The 20,521-nt window shown below is 39.8% G+C and overlaps 1 protein-coding gene across 1 annotated transcript in view; it reads right to left on the reverse strand.

The window, feature by feature from the left end:
- The window catches only part of FMN2 (formin 2), a 312,579-nt gene that overhangs the window by 56,254 nt on the left and 235,804 nt on the right, over positions 1–20,521 (reverse strand). Inside the window, exons 14-15 of the mRNA XM_060126886.1 lie at positions 19,043–19,135; positions 3,690–3,741 (exon numbers count right to left, since the gene is read on the reverse strand). Coding sequence (XP_059982869.1) covers positions 3,690–3,741; positions 19,043–19,135 — 145 coding nt within the window. The remainder of the gene's footprint in view (positions 1–3,689; positions 3,742–19,042; positions 19,136–20,521) is intronic.

Consider the following 20,521-nt stretch of genomic DNA (forward strand, 5'->3'; position numbering starts at 1 on the left):
CCTTAAAAAATTTTTGGGAGGTGGGGCTGGGGGTGAGGGGTGGGTAGAAGTATTTTTTCACAAAGAGAGCACAAAGAGGAAGTCCAAAGTCCAAGGCTTTGGGTTCCAAAATTTATGTAGGTGGAGAGAGCATTTGATGGCCTAGCGTGGGGCGTGGGAGTGGGCCTCACCCCTGGGAAGGAGACCTGAGACTCTGGAACTTGGGACAAGCCCCCCAGCCTGCCCGAGTGGCAGACCTCAGAGCGGCAGGAGGGAGGGCATCCACTGCTGGTCCCCATGGTTTTGGGAGTAGCATGACCTCAGCAGACGAGGTGTGCTTCTTCTGTGGCTACTAGACAGACTGCAGACAGGCGTCTGATCTGAGTTTTAAGCCTGGCTTCCTAGGAGTTGGCCCTGGGTCAGAGCAGCGCACTGTGCAGCCCATGGCTGGTCAGAAGTTGTGCGGGAGCCCCCGGCCAGGGGGCTTCCTGCATCTGCTGATGGACCTGGACACAGCTTGGGGAACGTTGTTGAGTCCTCTCCACACCCTGGTCTGATGGCCCGTGAGTGAGGGTGGCCTCGCCCACCCTGCCCAGCCCCCGGAGGCTCCTTCTTGGCTGCCTGCTCGCTAGGCCACCCTGTGGTCACTGTCTGCATCCCGGAGCTGTGGGTCCTCCTAATTGTCCTCCACCGAGACCTCCACTGCTTTCCACGAGGCGTCCTGCACAGAATTCTCCTTCGTTCCAATAGAGTCGGTCCCCTCAGACGGAGCTGCAACGTTGTGGACAGGATCTCTGGGCTCCGCATGGGAGCTGAAGCCAGAGGAGGGCGCTGGCCTATGTGCCCCAGCGGGGACCCCAAGCCTCCCAGCAGGAGCCCCCTTTCCGGAGGAGGGAGGGCCTCACCCCGTCAGCCGGGGGTGCATTGAGGCAGGGAGCCCCATCCTCTGCACATGCTTGCCTAGAGCAGGACTTCTCAGCACACAGCGGCTAGAGGGCTGGGCCCAGCCCGGGGAGGACAGCCTGCTCGGAGGCCCGAGGGGCATCCACGGCCGTGGCTCAGATGCCACCACCCGCTGTTTTCACCAAGATGTAGCAGATTTCCTTGAATGAATGATTTCCCATTTGCTGGAGGCTGTTAGAACGTGTTTTAGAAATGTTAAGTGATTGTTTTATATCCTTTTCTCCAGTGAAATTGTTAGTTGGGAAGAGAGTTCACTCTGGAAATCAGTCTCCTAAGCTTAAGTGTTTGGGTGAGTCCAAAAGAAGGGGATTTCGAAAAACCCATAGGAGGCAGGTTCCTACACATATATTTAACTTGGAAAATTTAATTATTCTGAGCTGATCTCTACACACTCACCATGTGTGTATTGTTTATTTCACAGATAAGGACACGGATTCAAAAGTTATGGTAAATCCTTGGAGCCACAGCTCCAGCAGTTTGGAGCAGGTGCAGATACACAGATCTGACACCAAAATCTATGCTCTAATAATGCTTCCAGGCGGCCCAATCCCAGATTCAGCAGAAACAGTGAGGAACATAGAATGCACACATAAACACATGCCTGATTCTGAAATCTGACTCTGCTTTCTGCTTCTACCACCCAACATTTTGTAATCTGATTATGATAATAATGTGAAAATAACATAGCAATTAACATATTAGTCACTTGCTAAGTGCTGAGCATCTGGCAAACACTATCTGACTTAATTCTGCAGGGGCCACCCCAGAATGTTTCTTGGGCATTTGGATTATTTCCAGCTGAAAATAATCAAGGACCAAAAGACTCAGGAAGAAATTCTGACCTTGCCCCTAAATGCCTAAAGAACTTAGATAGAGGGTTTGCTCCTGGAATAGAGCTTTCAGCAGAGGTATCTGCAAGAATATGGGGGTGCGGGGGCGGCTCTTGGCAGGGCCTGCACATCAGTCCACTCTGTGCCTGTCGTCTCTGCTGGCCCAGCAAACACTGGTTTAAGCAAGCATCTGCTTTTCTGTCTCCTTGTGAATTGCCTTCCTCCCCTCTGAAGTCCTAAACCAGTACCACAACATCCTCTTTTGTCTTTAGCTGAAGGTGGTATTTAAGTTTTCCTGGGTCTCTCCCATGTATACTTGTTATTAAACTTTTCTGTGATTTTCTCCTGTTAATCTCTCTCATGTCAGTTTAATTCTTAGACCAGCCAGAAGAACCTAGAAGGGTAGAGGATAACGTCTTCTTCCCTGACATCTCTACCTCGCCAAGTAGTCACTGCTGTCCCGGGGTTAGGGTTTGGACCCCAAGGCACAGCCATCACACACGAAAGGCCAGGGCCACACCGCCTACTGCAGAGAATTACTACTGACTGCTGTCCAGGTCATGCAGCATTGCTACAGAAATGGTACAGAGACTTAGTTCTTTTAGGAATGTTTCACAGGATCCATAATTCTTACTTTTATTTTTAAATTTCAGAGTTAATTATCTAAATTATAAAGATGACTCTTTTATTAACAGATTTGTCCTTAGCCAGAATTCCTTTCATACAATTAACTGAAATTCCTGCTTGTTATAATTTAAGGTCTTCACCTCGGTTTTTGCTTTGATAGAAACTGGCCAATTCTGTTTTACCAATTTGCCTGCAATACAGCTATTATGTATGTGATATCTGTTCACAGACATACGGGATCTTGCCTCATAAAGTAATAGCAAAGAACCTCTTTTATCAACATTTTCCCAAGAGTAATCAAATTTCTTTAGAGACTGTGATGGTTAATTTGACGTGTCAGCTTGGTTGGGCTGTGGTAACTGGTCTGGGGTCAAACACCAGTGTAGATATTGTTGTAAAGGTATTTTTTAGATGTGATTAACGTTTAAATCAGTAGACTTTGAGAAAAGCAGATGACCCTCCATAATGAGGATGGGCCTCATCCAATCTAGCTGAGGGAATTAAGAAAAAAGACTGGTTACCCAAATAGGAAGGAATTCTGTCTCCAGAATGCTTTCCGACTCAAGATTGTAACATCAACAACATGCAGAATTTCCCGCCTGTTTTGAGCCAATTCCTTAAAATCAATCTCTCTCTATCTGTAGGTGTGCACACCCCGCCACACACCACACAGAGACACACACCCCCACACACACACCCCACACGCCACATACATACAGACACACACTCCCCACACACCACACACACACACCCCCAACAGACACCCCCCCCCCACACACACACACCTATGGGCTCTGTTTTCTGGAGAAATCTGACTAGCACAGAGAGGAAGAAGTGGAGAAGATTGATGCAGAGAAGCAGAGATTTCTGAGATACTTTTCTACGCTCACCCATGATTGCAAACCTCCATTCTGGAAGTAAGGGTTATGTAAGGGGAACTCAGGGTGCCGGCCCAGCTGTGGAAACTCAATAGTGTCCTATAACCAAACCTTCATCCTTTTTTCTTAAGACAGGTTCTCTTAAATTTCTACAACGCTAAATCCTATTCTACAGAGAAGGTGCTAAGCTAGTCACAATAATTGGATACTTAACAGATTTATATGTCAACCAGAGTTATAAAATAAAAGCCAGAAATCCAATGTATCATCAAAGTGCATATTGAATTAGTTTCTTTCTCTTTTATGCTTGAGAATAAAAATTGAGCTAATGATTGACTCCTTGAACTGAAGCACGCTAAGCACTTTCTAAGTCAACTCTGAGAACAAACGCTGAAAGAAAACAATTGCTCACCATTTATGAGTCTCTGTCAGTGAGTTCTCTTCCGCTTCTTGGTCAATTTTAGCTGAAAATGCAAGAAAAGAAAACAAGATGAGATAAATGATAAATGGTTATAACCATCTCAAACAAAACAGATCCAAATAATATGAAATATATTTTAACACATTATTAACACTAAGGTACTCCAGACAGAAGTTTATTTTAAATCTATGAAGAGATATGATTGAATAGGTTATGTTTAATTTTCATTAAGCTAATACTACTTTCTAAGTAATTTCTTTAGATCAGTCACATTAATCTGAGAAAATAAAACACTAGAAAACTTGATATTCACATCAAATTTGTTTGTCAAGGATTTAAATGTCAATAATTGGCTGAAAATAACTCTCTCAAGCAAAGGTACAAAAACCAAGTTAAAAAACCTAAATAAAAATGGTTTGTGACCTTCTTCACCAGTGCTCTCCACACCAGGTCACAAGTGAACAGATCCAGAGATTATTTCCATGCAGATGTAAGATAAAATACTAACGCTTTCTACTAATTCCAAGTGATGAGATGACAGTGCATGCATTTATTTGCTATTAGATTTGTCTAAAAATAAAGAATGGTAGCCGGACACAAACCCAAAGATCAAATTTGGGAAAGAGGTTACACCATTATTTAAAAATTATTTAAAATAACACAGAAACTCCCATCATATAATATACATATGGCAGTGACCTTCACATTTTTTGACCAGTAAGCATTCTAGGAATTTACGTATTAGTTCATACACATGTATTTGACATTGAAAGCTTCAAAAATACTCCTACTTCTCACCATATTAATATTTTTAGCCTATTCCATTAGATCTCAAAATGTAGCCACTAAGTTGATTTCATGCTTCAGTAATGATCAGTTTGAAAATCACTGAGCTACTGGACAAAAAGTTTAAAAATAAATGAAAAAGACCCTGGAGCTAGTGAAAGAAGTTGTCTTTTCATAACCATTCCCCTTTGGGTCACACTCACGGCCACTTGGAGAAATTAGAAGACAAAGAGGAGCAGAGCAAACTGATTCTAAAAATTGGAGCTGTGAATGGAAGCAAACCCCTGGTTCCTTGGAACTGTCAGTGTCTCCATCAGGACTTAAACAGTCATCAGCATGGGCTGGTTACTGTATGTCTGAAGGCCTGCACAACGTCTGCACAGCCACTGTGGAGTGTTGTTGGCTCCTCTCTGCAGGACTGTGACAATATATTTTTTTAAATTTTTATTGGAGTATAGTTGACTTACAATGTTGTGTTAGTTTCTGCTGTACAGCAAAGTGAGTCAGTTATACACATATACGTATCCACTGTTTTCTAGATTCTTTTCCCATGTGGGTCATTATGGAGTATTGAGTAGAGTTCCCTGTGCTGTACAGTAGGTCCTTATTAGTTATCTATTTTATATATAATAGTGTGTATATGTCAACCCCAATCTCCCAATTTATCCCTCCCTCCCTTACCCCCTGGTAAACAAGTTTGTTTTCTACATCCGTGACTGTCTGAATTTAACAGGGATACTTGGAGCTGGCAGCAGAGATTTTTCCCCCTTTCCCCTTTTGTTCTTTAGAGTGTTTACATAAGTCTACAGGTCAATCATTAGTTATACTAAGAAACAGAATACATGTTCCATGACTTCACTTTGAAAAGTCTCCAATGTTAATATATTTTCTTACAAAGTCTGCTCTGGGCTGCTTAGCATGAAAATGGTTGGCTTCCGTAAGAAATTCTAGAACCACAGAAAGTTTCTTTAAGGGAAAATAACAAAGCACCACAATGATTACCATTTTCAGGAAGGACATTCTCCCAACTGCCTGTGTGTCTTTTTTTTTCTTTTGTAAAATATAGAGATTAAGACTGAAAAAGAAAGAAAATTTCTGGACTATTTTAAAACCATCAAGTAAATGACATATGAAATTTAAAACACCCTAAAATTAGATTCCAGAGATCTGTGTTCTACTTGTGATTCTGCCACTGAAATTAGCTTTGTAATCTTAGATAAATAGATTAATCTGTTAACATACATAAAATATTCAGCATAGTGCCCCCAAAAGTTAGTAGGGACTAAATAAATGTTCTTTTAAAACGCTGGATCTCAAGCTCTTGAAATTCCTAAAGTGATGTTCAGGTTTTCAAGTAAAAATGGAACATGACATATGAATAAAGTTATTTCCTATAAACCATGCAAACTTCCAATTGCTAATTATTTCATTCTCTGACCTATTTTTTCAGAGACATAAAAATTATTTTCAGTTAATTTCTAATGGCACAGAGGGCTTTGTGACTAGTTTTGAAAGCCAGTGTTACTTTTAGCAGCATTTTCCTACATATTTATAATCTTCTATTGATAAAGTTTATTATACCAAAGTATGCAAATTACTACTTCAAGTAAGATTGATTTTCCCTTTCTTTATAGCACACAGATCATTTCTTTTTTGACATTTCAAATGGGGATGGCAGCCTTCTAGTTTGTTCATGACAATTGCTAACTGTAGGATACCTAAAAAAGCATTTAAAATAGGCCAACAGGGGAGGAGCTTCAAGATGGCGGAAGAGTAAGACGTGGAAATCACCTTCCTACCCACAAATACATCAGAAATACATCTACATGTGGAACAACTCCTACAGAACACCTACTGAACGCAGGCAGAAGACCTCAGACCTCCCAAAAGCCAAGAAACTCCCCACGTACCTGGGTAGGGCAAAAGAAAAAAGAAAAAACAGAGACAAAAGGATAGGGATGGGGCCTGCACCAGTGGGAGGGAGCCGTGAACGAGGAAAGGTTTCCACACATTAGGAAGCCCCTTCGCGGGCGGAGACTGTGGGAGGCGGAGCGAGAAAGCTTCAGAGCCACGGAGAAGAGGTCAGCAACAGGGATGCAGAGGGCAGAGCGGAGATTCCCACACAGAGGATCGGTGCCGACCGGCACTCACCAGCCCGAGAGGCTTCTCTGCTCACCCGCCGGGGCGGGCGGGGCCAGGAGCTGAGGTTCGGGTTTCTGTCAGATCCCAGGGAGAGGACTGGGGTTGCCAGCGTGAACACAGCCTGAGGGGGGCTAGTGCGCGACAGCCAGCTGGGAGGGAGTCTTGGAAAAGGTCTGGAGCTGCCGAAGAGGCAAGAGACTTTTTCTTCCCCCTTTGTTTCCTGGCGCGCGAGAAGAGGGGATTAAGAGCGCTGCTTAAAGGAGTTCCAGAGACGGGCGCGAGCCGCAGCTAACAGCGCGGACCCGAGACGGGCATGAGACGCTAAGGCTGCAGCTGCCGCCACCAAGAAGCCTGTGTGCAAGTACAGGTCACTAGCCACACCCCACCTCCCGGGAGCCTGTGCAGCCCGCCACTGCCAGGGTCCCGTGATCCAGGAACAACATGCCCGGGAGAACGCACGGCGCGGCTCAGGCTGGTACAACGTCATGCCAGCCTCTGCCTCCACAGGCTCGCCCACATCTGTACCCCTCCCTACCCCTGGACTGAGTGAGCCAGAGCCCCCGAAGCAGCTGCTCCTTTAACCTCGTCCTGTCTGTGCGAAGAACAGACGCCCTCAGGCGACCTACACGCAGAGGTGGGGCCAAATCCAAAGCTGAACCCCGGGAGCTGTGCGAACAAAGAAGAGAAAGGGAAATTTCTCCCAGCAGCCTCAGGAGCAGTGGATTAAATCTCCACCATCAACTTGATGTGCCCTGCATCTGTAGAATACCTGAATAGACAATGAATTATCCCATATTGAGGAGGTGGACTTTGGGAGCAAGGAAATATTTTTTTTTTCCCTTTTTCTTTTTTTCTGAGTGTGTATGTGTATGCTTCTGTGTGTGATTTTGTCTGTATAGCTTTGCTCTTACCATTTGTCCTAGGTTCCTCTCTGTCCTTTTTTTTTTTTTTATGCTTTTTAGCACTTGTTATCATTGGTGGATTTGTTTTTTGGTTTGGTCACTCTCTTTCCGTTTTTTTTATTACTTTAAAATTTTTTTAATAATTATTTTTACTTTCATAACTTTATCTTCTCCCTCTCTCTCTCTCTTACTTTCTTTCGTTCTTTTTCTTTCTTTCTTTTCTTTCCTTCTTCTACCTTTTATTCAGAGCCGTGTGGATGAAAGGCTCTTGGTGTTCCAGCCAGGCATCCAGGCTGTGCCTCAGAGGTGGGAGAGCCAAGTTCAGAAGACTGGTCCACAAGAGACCTCCCAGCTCCACGTAATACCAAATGGGGTAAAACTCCCAGGGATCTCCATCTCAACGCCAAGTCCCAGCTCCATTCAATGACCAGCAAGCTCCAATGCTGGACACCCTATGCCAAACAACTAGCAAGACAGTAACACAAACCCACCCATTAGCAGAGAGGCTGCCTAAAATCATAATAAGGCCACAGACACCCCAAAACACACCACAAGACATGGACCTACTGAGCAGAAAGACAAGATCTAGCCTCATCCACCAGAACACAGGCACTAGTCCCCTCCACCAAGAAGCCTACACAAACCACTGAACCAACCTTAGCCACTGGGGGCAGACACCAAAAACAACGGGAACTACAAACCTGCAGACTGTGATAAGGAGACCCCAACACAGTAAGTTAAGCAAAACGAGAAGACAAGAGAAACACACAGCAGATGAAGGAGCAAGGTAAAAACCCACCAGACCTAACAAAAGAAAAGGAAATAGGCAGTGTACCTGAAAAAGAATTCAGAATAATGATAGTAAAGGTGATCCAAAATCTTCAAAATAGAATGGAGAAATTACAAGAAACGTTTAACAAGGACCTACAAAAACTAAAGAGCAAACAGTGATGAACAACACAATAAATGAAATTAAAAATTCTCTGGAAGGGATCAATAGCAGAATAACTGAGGCAGAAGAATGGATAACTGACCTGGAAGATAAAATAGTGGAAATGACTACTGCAGAGCAGAATAAAGGGAAAAAAATGAAAAGTAATGAGGACAGTCGCAGAGACCTCTGAGAAAACACTGAATGCACCAACATTCAAATTATAGGGGTCCCAGTGCTCGCTTTGGCAGCACATATACAAATTATAGGGGTCCCAGAAGAAGAAGAGAAAATGAAAGGGACTGAGAAAATATTTGAAGAGATTATAGTGGAAAACTTCCAGGAATCAGAGAGAGTTCCAAACAGGATAAATCCAAGGAGAAACACTCCAAGACACATATTAATCAAACTATCAAAAATTAAATACAAAGAAAACATATTAAAGGCAGCAAGGAAAAAACAACAAATAACACATAAGAGAATCCCCATAAGATTAACAGCTGATCTTTCAGCAGAAACTCTGAAAGCCAGAAGGGAGTGGCAGGACATATTTAAAGTGATGAAGGAGAAAACCCTTCAACCAAGATTACTCTACCCAGCAAGGATCTCATTCAGATTTGATGGAGAAATTTAAACCTTTACAGACAAGCAAAAGCTGAGAGAGTTCAGCACCACCAAACCAGCTTTACAACAAATGCTAAAGGAACTTCTCTAGTCAAGAAACACAAGAGAAGAAAAAGACCTACAATAACAACCCCAAAACAATTAAGAAAATGGGAATAGGAACACACATATCGATAATTACCTTAAATGTAAATGGATTAAATGCTCCCACCAAAAGACTGACTGGCTGAATAAAGACAAAAGCAAGACCCATATATATGCTGTCTACAAGAGACCTACTTCAGACCTAGGGACACATACACACTGAAAGCGAGGGGATTGAAAAAGATATTGCATACAAATGGAAATAGAAAGAAAGCTGGATTACCAATTCTTATATCAGACCAAATAGACTTTTAAAAAAAGACTATTACAAGAGACAAAAAGGACACTACATAATGATCAAGGCATCAATTCAGGAAGAAGATATAACAGTTGTGAATATTTATGCACCCAACATACGATCACCTCAATACATGAGGCAAATGCTAACAGCCATAAAAGGGGAAATCAACAGTAACACAATCAGAGTAGGGGACTATAACACCGCACTTTCACCAATTGACAGATCATCCAAAATGAAAATAAATAAGGACACATAAGCTTTAAATGATACATTAAACACGATGGACTGAATTGATATTTATAGGATATTACATCCAAAAACAACAGAATACACTTTCTTCTCAGGTGCTCATGAACATTCTACAGGACAGATCATATCTTGGGGCACAAATCAAGCCTTGGCAAATTTAAGAATATTGAAATCGTATCAAGTATCTTTTCTGACCACAATGCTATGAGACTAGATATCAATTACAGGAAAAAATCTATAAAAAATACAAACACATGGAGGCTAAACAATACACTACTTAATAACCAAGAGATCACTGAAAAAATCAAAGAAGAAATAAAAAAATACCTAGAAACAAATGCCAATGAAAACATGATGACCCAAAACCTATGGGATGCAGCAAAAGCACTTCTAACAGGGAAGTTTATAGCAATAGAATCGTACTTTAAGAAACAGGAAACATCTCTAATAAACAACCTAACCTTACACCTAAAGCAATTGGAGAAAGAAGAAGAAGAACAACAAAAACAGTTAGCACAAGGTAAGAAATCATAAAGATCAGATCAGAAATAAATGAAAAAGAAAGGAAGGAAATGATAGCAAAGATCAATAAAACTAAAAGTGGGTTCTTTGAGAAGATAAACAAAATTGATAAACCATTAGCCAGACTCATCAAGAAAAAAAGGGAGAAGACTCAAATCAATAGAATTAGAAATGAAAAAGAAGTAACAACTGACACTGCTGAAATACAAAAGATCATGAGACATCACTACAAGCAACTCTATGCCAATAAAATGGACAATCTGGAAGAAATGGACAAATTCTTAGAAATGAACAACCTGCCAAGACTGAATCAGGAAGAAATAGAAAATATGAACAGACCAATCACAAGCTCTGAAATTGAAACTGTGATTAAAAAGCTTCCAACAAACAAAAGCCCAGGACCAGATGGCTGCACAGGCGAATTCTATCAAACATTTAGAGAAGAGCTAACACCGATTCTTCTCAAACTCTTCCAAAATATAGCAGAGGGAGGAACACTCCCAAACTCATTCTATGAGGCCACCATCACCTTGATACTAAAACCAGACAAGGATGTCACAAAGAAAGAAAACTACAGGCCAATATCACTGATGAACATAGATGCAAAAATCTTCAACAAAATACTAGCAAACAGAATCCAACAGCACATTAAAAGGATCATACACCATGATCAAGTAGGATTTATTCCTGGAATGCAAGGATTCTTCAATATATGCAAATCAATCAATGTGATACACCATATTAACAAATTGAAGGAGAAAAACCATATGATCATCTCAATAGATGCAGAGAAAGCCTTCGACAAAATTCAACACCAATTTATGATAAAAAGAAAAAACCCTGCAGAAAGTAGGCATAGAGGGAAATTTCCTCAACATAATAAAGGCCATATATGACAAACACACAGCCAACATCACCCTCACTGGTGAAAAAGTGAAAGCATTTCCACTAAGATCAGGAACAAGACAAGGTTGCTCACTCTCACCACTCTTATTCAACATAGTTTTGGAAGTTTTAGCCACAGCAATCAGAGAAGAAAAGGAAGTAAAAGGAATCCAAATCAGATAAGAAGAAGTAAAGCTGTCACTGTTTGCAGATGACATGACACTATACATAGAGAATCCTAAAGATGCTACTAGAAAACTACTAGAGCTAATCAATGAATTTGGTAAAGTAGCAGGATAAAAAAATTAATGCACAGAAATCTCTGGCATTCCTATACACTAATGATGAAAAATCTAAAAGTGAAATCAAGAAAATACTCCCATTTACCATTGCAACAAAAAGAATAAAATATCTAGGAATAAACCTACCTAAGGAGACAAAAGACCTGTATGCAGAAAATTATAAGACACTGATGAAAGAAATTAAAGATGATACAAATAGATGGAGAGATACACCATGTTCTTGGATTGGAAGCATCAACACTGTGAAAATGACTCTACTACCCAAAGCAATCTACAGATTCAATGCAATCCCTATCAAACTACCACTGGCATTTTTCACAGAACTAGAACAAAAAAATCTCACAATTTGTATGGAAACACAAAAGACCCTGAATAGTGTTGTAGTTTATCTTATGACAGGGCCAAAAGCAAGCTCATCACACGAGATGAATTGTGCCGAAGCACAGCAGCAGAGGGCTGCCGCTCGCTCAGGCAAAACAGCGCCGTCTGTCCTGCTGTGGTAGCTTTTATTAAAGCATTATCTATGTTTACATTTTAAGACTTATTTTTTTAACATTCCAGAAAGCCAAAGCAGCAACATATGCTTCTATTGGTTACACAGGCAATAATGGGCTTTCTTGAAAACATGCCGTGCTTCGTCCTTGAGCGCAAAAGCAGCACCAAGTTCCCACCATTGTTTTGATTATACTGAAGTAGCACAAGGACATTTCCTTGCGTTCCCATTTTGATTATACTGAGGACACCTCATGGATCAGTGCCCAAAGCACTCAATGCTTATTCGCAGGCCCCCGGTTTGCCGGGGTGGGGGTGGGGCGCTCAAAGCATTCAGGACTGTTCACAGTTCTGGCTTATTCACATGCCCCCTGTTTGCCGGGGGGGCTCAAAGCAATCAGGACTGTTTGCAGTTCTGGCTTATTCGCCAGCCCCCAGTTTGTTGGGGGGGGCTCATGGGTCACGTCTCCTTTCCATGTCCTCAGTTATTCCACTACATTTACCCCTTTTTGTTTTGTAGCTTGTGCAGCATCAAGGAGGACATGGCAGCTTGTTGCGATGTTGCATGGCGGGTAACTTTTACTCGTCGTCGGACTACAATTAAACATATGATTATTATTATAATGAGCATTAGCAATCCTGTAGTAGAACCAAATAAAGCATGTAATTTAGATATGGGATTTAGATTATTAAGTCCTTGAATAATTTCAGTCTATACTTTTTGTGAATTAAGTTGTAATCTCTTCTGAAAAGTTTGTTGACTTTTCCCTTGTAAATTTACAATTTTTTTGGTCAAAGTTTTGTGATGTAATAAATGTTTTTTTATTTTTGTCCAGGGAAATGCAGACTGATTATATGGAACTGAAGTGACACAAAAGGCACTTTGATTCCAGTCACAACGTAGCTTCATTTGTCTTTGTAAATTTACAAGTTGGTCCCCCAACATAACCACAGCTTGTAGTAAGTCTGCTATTTCTGAATGTATTTCCGAATCAATTTGTCATTGAGAGGACCAAAGCATTTCAGAATTTTTATGTCAATCAGTTATATAATCAATGGTCTGAATAGATTGTTTTAAAGCAACTCCAGCTACTGTAGCAGTAGCTGTTATGGCTATAATACCCATGACAGCTGTAATCAACATTCCTACAAATCTTTTACTTCTTTTTAATGCATCAGTTAAATATTGCAAAACAGCCATAGGAAGAGATTCTTGCCATTCCCTTCCAAGATTGACAGGAAGCCAAAGACCTGTCCGAGCTCGTAAGATATACAAACTTTCAGTAGATATGTTAAAAGATATACTAGAGTTAATGCAGGTATATAGAGAGCAATTTTTACACATTATAATACCTTGAGTCTCATTCCATACAGCTGGTTCCTTTAACAATACATGAGGTAATTTCACATAACTACGAGTATACCGCGTAACATTTTTATAAAAAGTCAAACTATGATTTCCAGATTTGTTAACCATATGTCCTACCCAGGCATTAATCTTTTTCAAAGCTGCCATAAGCTTCCACAAGTCCTTTTGGATAGGATATCCATTTAAATGAGGACCTGGAGGAGAAAACCCTCCAGCATGTTATACTATGGTATCATTAATAGTATTGCTATAAATAGTGTTATCCTACGTCAGTATAAATTCTTTAGACCCCTTTTTCCTCGGGCGGAGCCAAAAGGGCTCCAATCAATGACGCTTCCCCAAGAAGTATTAACAAGAACCCGAGCCATTTTTCCTCGGCATCGAGTCTAATGGACCCAATCCGATCATCGATCCACAAGAGGCACCTGGCATGGAGGCAAGTAAGGTGTGGAAACATTCTCATTAAGAGTGGAATTAGAACTTTTAAAACTATAAGCACTCAAAAGATATAACCCATGATATCTGCTTTCATTTTTGACAGAATTTAACCATGCCTGATAATTTATTTTAAGGCAATGATCTCCCTTTCCCATACAAATAGGAGGTCCATTACCTCCTATTTGGGAGGTAATGGGAGGTCCATTACCCACCGTGTAATTTTCTATTATCTTTGCTTCTTCTTCCGGCTTCAAAGGGCCTCTATCATCAAAAGGACCAGGCAACCATCTAGACTCATTTACATATACAAGAATTGAGGCATCCCACCAGGTAACCCCCATATTAAGGGGAGGGTTAGGAATATAAGTCCCATAAGTATGGTTAGTACAATTTATCTCACTGGCTGATATGTTTATTACCTGTGTAGACAACATTGCCAACATAGGCACAAAAAGATTGGTGCTAGTGAGGGGTTAACCCTGCGAAATGACAAGATTTTTAGCAGTGCCTGCAAATTTTTTCATTTGCCCCCAGGTCAATGAAGACATCTTCTTTTTTTTTTACCAAGTCTTAAACTGCATATATTGTCCAGGTTCAAGAACAGTCTTGGCAAGTGCCTCCCAATCCTGAGGAATTAATATGTTTTCGGAAGCATACCTAGACAAAAGACCTTGAACATAATTAGAATGCATCCCATATGCATTAATGGTTTCTTTTAGCATTTAAAAAATTTTTATATCATGATGGTTATACTCAACGTTCATATATCCATTTGGAAATTGATTATTAGCAGGCATAGCTTGTCTAACTATAGGGAAAGCAAAAAATGGTTCAGAATATTGCTTTTCTTCCTTATTTATCTCTTCTTCCAACAATAGTCTATTAGATTTAGGTTTCAGAGGAAAGCGAAACTGATGAGAGGCTCCAACAGGATAAGCTGTTAATTCTAAAGGAGGAGACAAAGGAATAGTAGGACACGGCTCCTAATATGAGGGGGTGGTAGCATTGTTTTTATTTTCTTCCAATTTAACCATCAAATTTTTTAACTTTGAAAGTGTATCAGAAATCTCTCTCATTCTGTTGAGAAAGTGGCATCCCATTTTGTTTGCTAGTCTGCTCCCGATCTTTATCATCATCAGAAAAAGCCCCTTCATCACTGGAACCTGAAAAATCCTCTCCTGTCTCAGACACAAGGGGAGGAGGAGGCGGAGGAAGGTCCTCTATAGGAGACTCACGAAACAGAGTACGAAAAGCAGTAGAATGATGGGGAGCAGAATTCGGACGCTGAGGGCGTGCCCCATTTTCACTTTTTGTTTCAGATTGTAATGGTTCCAGGGCAAGGGAAATTAATTTACAAAGAGACCAAACACGGACAGATATAGGGTCTCCAGGCTGATGAGCTCTTCTTAAGGCTCGCATAACCTGTTTCCAAATTTTAAATTCAACTGGTTATGACCAGTAGATTGAAACCAGTAACAATGTTTACGTACCAGTGCAAACAATTCATCAAAAGATCCTGGTTTCACTTTCATTCCTGAACTCCGTAATAACTGTTTCAGGAGTCTAATGTATTGGAATTCTACTGACTGGAAATTCCCCATTACAGTTACTCTATTGCTCCCGAAGGTTTCGCTTACCCTTGAGCAGACCAATTTCCCCTTCGGTCCCGCGATCACGCGATTACTTACCTTCAGGTCCCTGTTCGGGCGCCAAATGTTGTAGTTTATCTTATGACAGGGCCGAAAGCAAGCTCATCACACGAGATGAATTGTGCCGAAGCACAGCAGCAGAGGGCTGCCGCTCGCTCAGGCAAAACAGCGCCGTCTGTCCTGCTGTGGTAGCTTTTATTAAAGCATTATCTATGTTTACATTTTAAGACTTATTTTTTTAACATTCCAGAAATGCCAAAGCAGCAACATATGCTTCTATTGGTTATACAGGCAATAATGGGCTTTCTTAAAAACATGCCGTGCTTCGTCCTTGAGCGCAAAAGCAACATAAAGTTCCCACCATTGTTTTGATTATACTGAAGTAGCACAAGGACATTTCCTTGCGTTCCCATTTTGATTATACTGAGGACACCTCATGGATCAGTGCCCAAAGCACTCAATGCTTATTCGCAGGCCCCCGGTTTGCCGGGGTGGGGTGGGGGGGCTCAAAGCATTCAGGACTGTTCACAGTTCTGGCTTATTCACATGCCCCCTGTTTGCCAGGGGGGCTCAAAGCAATCAGGACTGTTTGCAGTTCTGGCTGTTTCGCCAGCCCCCAGTTTGTTGTGGGGGGGGGCTCATGGGTCACATCTCCTTTCCATGTCCTCAATTATTCCACTACAGAATAGCCAAAGCAATCTTGAGAAAGAAAGACGGAGCTGGAGGAATCAGGCTCACGGACTTCAGACTATACTACAAAGATACAGTAATCAAGACAGTATGGTACTGGCACAAAAACAGAAATATAGATCAATGGTACAGGACAGAAGGCCCAGAGATAACCCCACACAGATATGGTCACCTTATCTTTGATAAAGGAGGCAAGAATATGCAATGGAGAAAAGACAGTCTCTTCAATAAGTGGTGCTGGGAAAACTGGACTGCTACATGTAAAAGAATGAAATTAGAACACTCCCTAACACCATACACAAAAATAAACTCAAAATGGATTAAAGACCTAAATGTAAAGCCAGACACTATTAAACTCTTAGAGGAAAACATAGGCAGAACACTCTATGACATAAATCACAGCAAGATCCTTTTTGACCCACCTCCTAGAGAAATGGAAATAAAAACAAATATAAAGAAATGGGACCTAATGAAACTTCAAAGGTTTTGCACAGCAAAGGAAACCAAAAACAAGATGAAAGGACAACCCTCAGAATGGGAGAACGTATTTGCAAATGAAGCAACTGACAAAGGATTAATCTCCAAAATTTACAAACAGCTCATGCAGCTGCATATCAAAAAAACAAACAACCCAATCCAAAAATGGGCATACTACCTAAATAAACATTTCTCCAAAGAAGATATACAGATTGCCAACAAACACATGAAAGACTGCTCATCATCATTAATCATTAGAGAAATGCAAATCAAAACTACAATGATATATCATCTCACACCACTTGGAATGGCCATCATCAGAAACTCTACAAACAATAAATGCTGGAGAGGATATGGAGAAAAGGGAACCCTCTTGCACTGTTGGTGGGAATGTAAATTGATGCAGCCGCTATGGAGAACATTATGGAGGTTCCTCAAAGAACTAAAAATAGAACTACCATATAACACAGCAATACCACTACTGGGTATATACCTTGAGAAAACCATAATTCAAAAACAGTCATGTACCACAATGTTCATTGCAGCTCTATTTACAATAGCCAGGACATGGAAGCAACCTAAGTGTCCATCGACAGATGAATGGATAAAGAAGATGTGGCACACATATACAGTGGAATATTACCCATAAAAAGAAACAAAATTGAGTTATTTGTAGTGAGTTGGATGGACCTAGAGACTGTCATGAAGAGTGAAGTAAGTCAGAAAGAGAAAAACAATACCATATGCTAACACATATATGTGGAATCTACAAAAAATAAAAAATGGTTCTGAAGGGGCAGGACAGGAATTAAGATGTAGATATAGGGAATGCACTTGAGGACACCAGTAAGGGGAAGGGGAAGCTGGGACGAAGTGAGAATGTGGCATGGGGATATATATATCACCAAATGTAAAATAGATAACTAGTGGGAAGCAGGCGCATCGCACAGGGAGATCAGCTCAGTGCTTTGTTTCCACCTAGAGGGGTGGGATAGGGAGGGTGGGAGGGAGACGCAAGTGGGAGGAGATATGGGGATATATGTATACGTATAGCTGGTTCAGTTTATTATACAACAGAAACTGACACACCATTGTAAAGTAATTATACTCCAATAAAGATGTGAAAAAATTTAAAAATATTATATAATATAATCACATATTATGTGAACAAGTATATGAGTGACACACTCATTAACGTTTTAGGATGTGAAATCTAGCAAATTGTTTGATTTCTCTTTTAATGAGTTATAGAATTAAGGACTCCTTTCTACCCATAAGCAAAACAGAATATTCCATAAAATTACAGTTTCTTGATCCTAAAAGTCTACTGGATGGAAAAACGAAGATTCATTTCATTCATCAAGAGCTGAGTGAGCTGTCAGGCCCATCTAATTTGTAACTACAGGACACTGATTTCAGTCAAGGACTATTTAAGAATCAACGGGTAGATTTTCCACTCTAAGTCATGAGGACCTGAGGAAATGGAAATGACAATCACTCTGATACGTGACGGACCAAATTTCTGTTTCTATTGTCATGATTATCTTAAATGATTAAATGGCATTTTCCCATCTAAAAAAGAGCTGTGCTTAATGCCGTATCAAATTCCAGCATTAACTCATTCACTGTATATCATCATTAAAGACACTTGAACAACGTATAAAAACCACAGAGGATGGAGCCAGTCTTCAGAGCACTACTCGGCCTCAGTCTCAGGTCATGTCAGTCTCTGGAGAATTCCTGAAAGAGCAAGAACCTTCCCAAAGCATGGCTTGATATAAATCTGATCTTCAGAAGATATGTATATAACTTTCCAAAGAAGAAATATTTGGAGTAGTGAATGCTTTGATATAAGTTTCAAGGATTTCAATCAGCAATAGATTAATAGAATTTTTATTAGAATTTTTTGTTTCTTTAATATTGTCTAAAATTTTCCATCCCTGCTTATTTCATAGGAATATAGGAAGAATCAATAAGATAACATTTATAAAGTTTTTAAGGTCCCTGGAAAAACTGTGTTAAATATCCTGGGTTATGTATACATCCTATAAAATATAGAATATAATGTTTTGAAGATCAGAAAATCATCAATATACCTTGTTTCTGAGCACAATGTTTTGACAAAGCAAATAAATACCAGGTTGAACTGAAGTGATAAGTGTAGATAAAACTTAAAAGAATATCTAATTTTCTATCACAAAAAGATAAATATTTTAATGCCTTTAAAAATATATGCTATTTTATAAATATATATATGCTATTTTAACTAATAACTATTGTATTTACTGTCATTAAAAAAACAGGAATAATGAGTATTATTCACAAAACAGCATGTTTAGCCAATTGCTTGTCTGTCACAACTGTGTGATTCGTGATTAAACATTATTTATTTTTCTGTGATGTCAAAATAATCCCTTTTAAACCAATGCATATTTTTCAAAATGCCTTCTACCTTTCTGCTGAACAGGGAGGGAAATGCAACATATCTCTTCCGAATTTACCTTGAAAAATAAATTGTTCCATGTTTTCTTTGAATGGCTGGATGTGCTCTTTTGAGGACACCTGGTACACTTTCCCCGCTTCAACCTCACAGGCTGAAATTAGAAAGAGACATTGTTCAGAATGTCACACTGCTAACAGTGCATTAAAACAATTAAAAATATATATTAACTAGTGTTAGAAAATCCTGCTAACCACGATAACTGACATATGTGTCTACACATATTTAGAAATATCCAATGCTGACAGAAGGTTTCACTTTAGGGGATTGTAAAAATAAACTTAAAAAAATTAAAGTATAATTGATATACAGTATTATGCTTCAGGTGTACAACATAGTGATTCGATATTTAAATACATTATGAAATTAATCACCATGATAAATCTACTAACCATCTGTGACTGTACAGTTATTACAATATTATTGACTATATTCCTTATGCTGTATATTAAACCCCATTACTCATTTAATACTTTATATTAAATGTAAGATTATACCTCTTATCCACTTCACCTTTTTCAACCATGCCCTCATCCCCACCCCAGCAACTGTGGGTTTATTCTCTGTATCTATAAGAATCTTTCTGTTTGGTTTGGTCATCTGTTTTGCTTTTTGGATTCCACATGTAAGTGAAGTCATACAACATTGGTCTTTCTCTGTCTGACATATTCCACTTGGCAAACCCTCCACGCCCATTCATGCTGCCTTTGTGCAAATGGAAAGCTTTATTTTTCATGGTTGAGTAGCATTCCACTGTGTGGGTAGGTGAAATATGTGGGCATATATATACACACACACATATGTATATATATATATACATATATACATATACATATATGTATATGTATATACATATACATATGTATATATATATACATATATATACGAAACATGTATACACACACACATATATATATACACATATATATAATGAGTATGTGAAACATGTCTTCTTTATCCATCCATCTATTGGTAGATACTACTTAGGTTGCTTCCAAATCTTGGTTATTACAAACAATGCTTCAATGAACATAAGGGTGTATATATCATTTTCAATCTGTATTTTTGTTTTATTGGTATAAACACCCAGAAGTGGAATTGCTGGAACATATGGTAGTTCTATTTTCAATTTTTCTGAGGAATCTCCATACTGTTTCCCACAGTAGCAGGATGAATTTTCACTCCCAGCAGCAGTGCACGAGGGTGCCCTTTTCTCCACATCCTCCTTGCCAATACTTGTCATTTCTTGTCTTTTTGATAACAGCTATTCTAACAGGTGTGAGGTGGTATCTCACTGTGGTTTTGATTTGCATTTTCCTGATGATTAGTGGTGCTGAGCATCTTTTCATGGGTTTGTTGGCTATCTTTTCGTCCTTTGGAGAAATGTTTATTCAGGTCCTCTGCACAATCTTTAATTGGATTGTTTGTTCTTTTTTATATTGTTTTCTGATTTCTTTATATAATTGCAATATAAGCCTTT

The sequence above is a fragment of the Lagenorhynchus albirostris genome, chromosome 16 (assembly GCF_949774975.1).
Source record: "Lagenorhynchus albirostris chromosome 16, mLagAlb1.1, whole genome shotgun sequence".
NCBI lineage: Eukaryota > Metazoa > Chordata > Mammalia > Artiodactyla > Delphinidae > Lagenorhynchus > Lagenorhynchus albirostris.